The sequence below is a fragment of the Echinops telfairi genome, unplaced genomic scaffold, assembly GCF_000313985.2.
Source record: "Echinops telfairi isolate 266 unplaced genomic scaffold, ASM31398v2 ScPeMD7_2;HRSCAF=8, whole genome shotgun sequence".
Lineage (NCBI taxonomy): Eukaryota > Metazoa > Chordata > Mammalia > Afrosoricida > Tenrecidae > Echinops > Echinops telfairi.
Window position 1 is genome coordinate 78586526 of NW_022103898.1, and position 1800 is coordinate 78588325.

At 36.5% G+C, this 1800-nt stretch overlaps 1 protein-coding gene across 1 annotated transcript; it reads left to right on the top strand.

Moving 5' to 3' along the window:
• The first annotated feature begins 614 nt into the window (after nucleotides 1-614).
• Nucleotides 615-1565, top strand: LOC101645496 (olfactory receptor 6C2-like). The gene has a single exon (XM_004700856.2). The coding sequence runs from the start codon at nucleotides 627-629 to the stop codon at nucleotides 1563-1565; it is 939 nt and encodes a 312-aa protein (XP_004700913.1). The 5' UTR covers nucleotides 615-626.
• The last annotated feature ends 235 nt before the right edge of the window (nucleotides 1566-1800 follow it).

Below are 1800 nucleotides of genomic sequence, written 5' to 3' on the forward strand. Positions count from 1 at the left end.
GAGGGGTAAAAGGGAGCTGTTATCAAGGGGTTCAGGAAGGAAGAAAATGTTTTGAAACTGATCGTAGTAACAATTGTACAACAGTGCTTGATGTGTATGAACTATAAGTAGTATGACAGGATTAGCTCCTAATAAAATGGTTTGGAAAATAAAGTTACAGTCTCAGAAACTCGTAGAGGCAAGTCTACTGTGTCCTGTAGAGTCACACTGACTCGAAATCTACTCAATGGCAGTGAATTATAAGCTGTGTCAACAAATGGGCTATAAATCTATCTAATGGTATTTGTATTTAAGTTTAATAAGGTCTGAAAGGTAGAAAATATCAGATGGTAGGTAATTTGAGGAGTTATCAATTTTTGTGACATACATATGATACTGGATTTAATAGTCAATTGATTGTAAAATAAAATTGCATACCCTTCCATAAGTCATGATAAAGACCGGATTTAAAACCAATTGAGTGACTGATCAAAGAGTTGAGAGATTTTTACTTTTTAGTATTCATTATCAACTCAAGCAAATACATGTACAATACCTGTACAATTCATACAAAAATCTGTCAGAAAATCATTGCCACCTTTTCAAATCTTCTGTCTCTCAGTTTGAGAAGAAGTCAGGAGCCAGGGATGAGAAACCATACGGAAATAACCTCATTCATCCTCCTGGGACTGACAGAAGACCCACAACTGCAGATACTGATGTTTATATTTCTACTTCTCGCCTACTTATTGAGTATGACTGGAAATATAACCATTGTCTTCCTCACATTAGTGGATTCCCATCTCAAAACAGCCATGTACCTGTTTCTCCAAAATCTATCCTTCTTAGAAATCTTGTTCACTTCTGTCTGCATACCAAGATTCCTACACAGTATATCAACAGGTGACAGGACCATTACATATGATGCTTGCTTAAGTCAATTGTTTTTTGCAGACATGCTTGTAGTAACAGAATTCTTTCTTCTTGTCATCATGTCCTATGATCGATATGTGGCCATCTGCAAACCTTTGCATTACATGATCATCATGAGCCACAGCGTCTGCAAAAGTTTTATCCTAGGCTGCTGGGTGACTGCCTCTTTGATGATATTCCCAGCCACTGTTATGCTCTTAGATCTGGAATTCTGTGGTCCTAATGCCATTGACCACTTTTTCTGTGATGCTAATCCTATTCTGAAGATTGCATGCTCAGATCCATGGAACATAGAGCAGATGGTTCTGGTCTGCTCTGTAGTGGTCTTTATCACGACTCTAGTATGTGTGGTCTTGTCCTACACATACATCATCAGAACAATTCTAAGATTCCCTTCTCTGGAACAAAAGAGAAAGGCCTTTTCCACCTGTTCTTCCCACATTATTGTGGTTTCCATTGCATATGGAAGCTGTATCTTTATCTACATCAAACCTTCAGCAAAAGATGAAATGACTATAAATAAGAGGGTAGCAATACTAACTACTTCCATTTCCCCCATGTTAAACCCATTTATTTATACTCTGAGAAATAAACAAGTCAAACAAGCCTTTAAGGACCTAGTGAAAAGAATTATATTACTGCCAAGAAATTAGGGCTAGAAAAACATCAGGGTAACAAAGCGTATGTTCTTCACTTTGTATGCTATTTTGAGATTACGATCTTATGAAGAATTAACGACAGGGTTCTTTCTTCAGATGTTGTTTGCTTAAGGAATGTTTCTTGGAGGCCTAGTGAACTTTACATAAAGTATCAATAGTTCAAGATGTTTTACATTAGTAATTGTTCCTATATGCTTATCATGAAATAAATATTTCTTAAGGTCACTTA

Excerpts from the sequence above, each read along its gene's own strand:
- LOC101645496 (XM_004700856.2), top strand. The coding sequence starts at position 627 with ATGAGAAACCATACGGAAATAACCTCATTCATCCTCCTGGGACTGACA.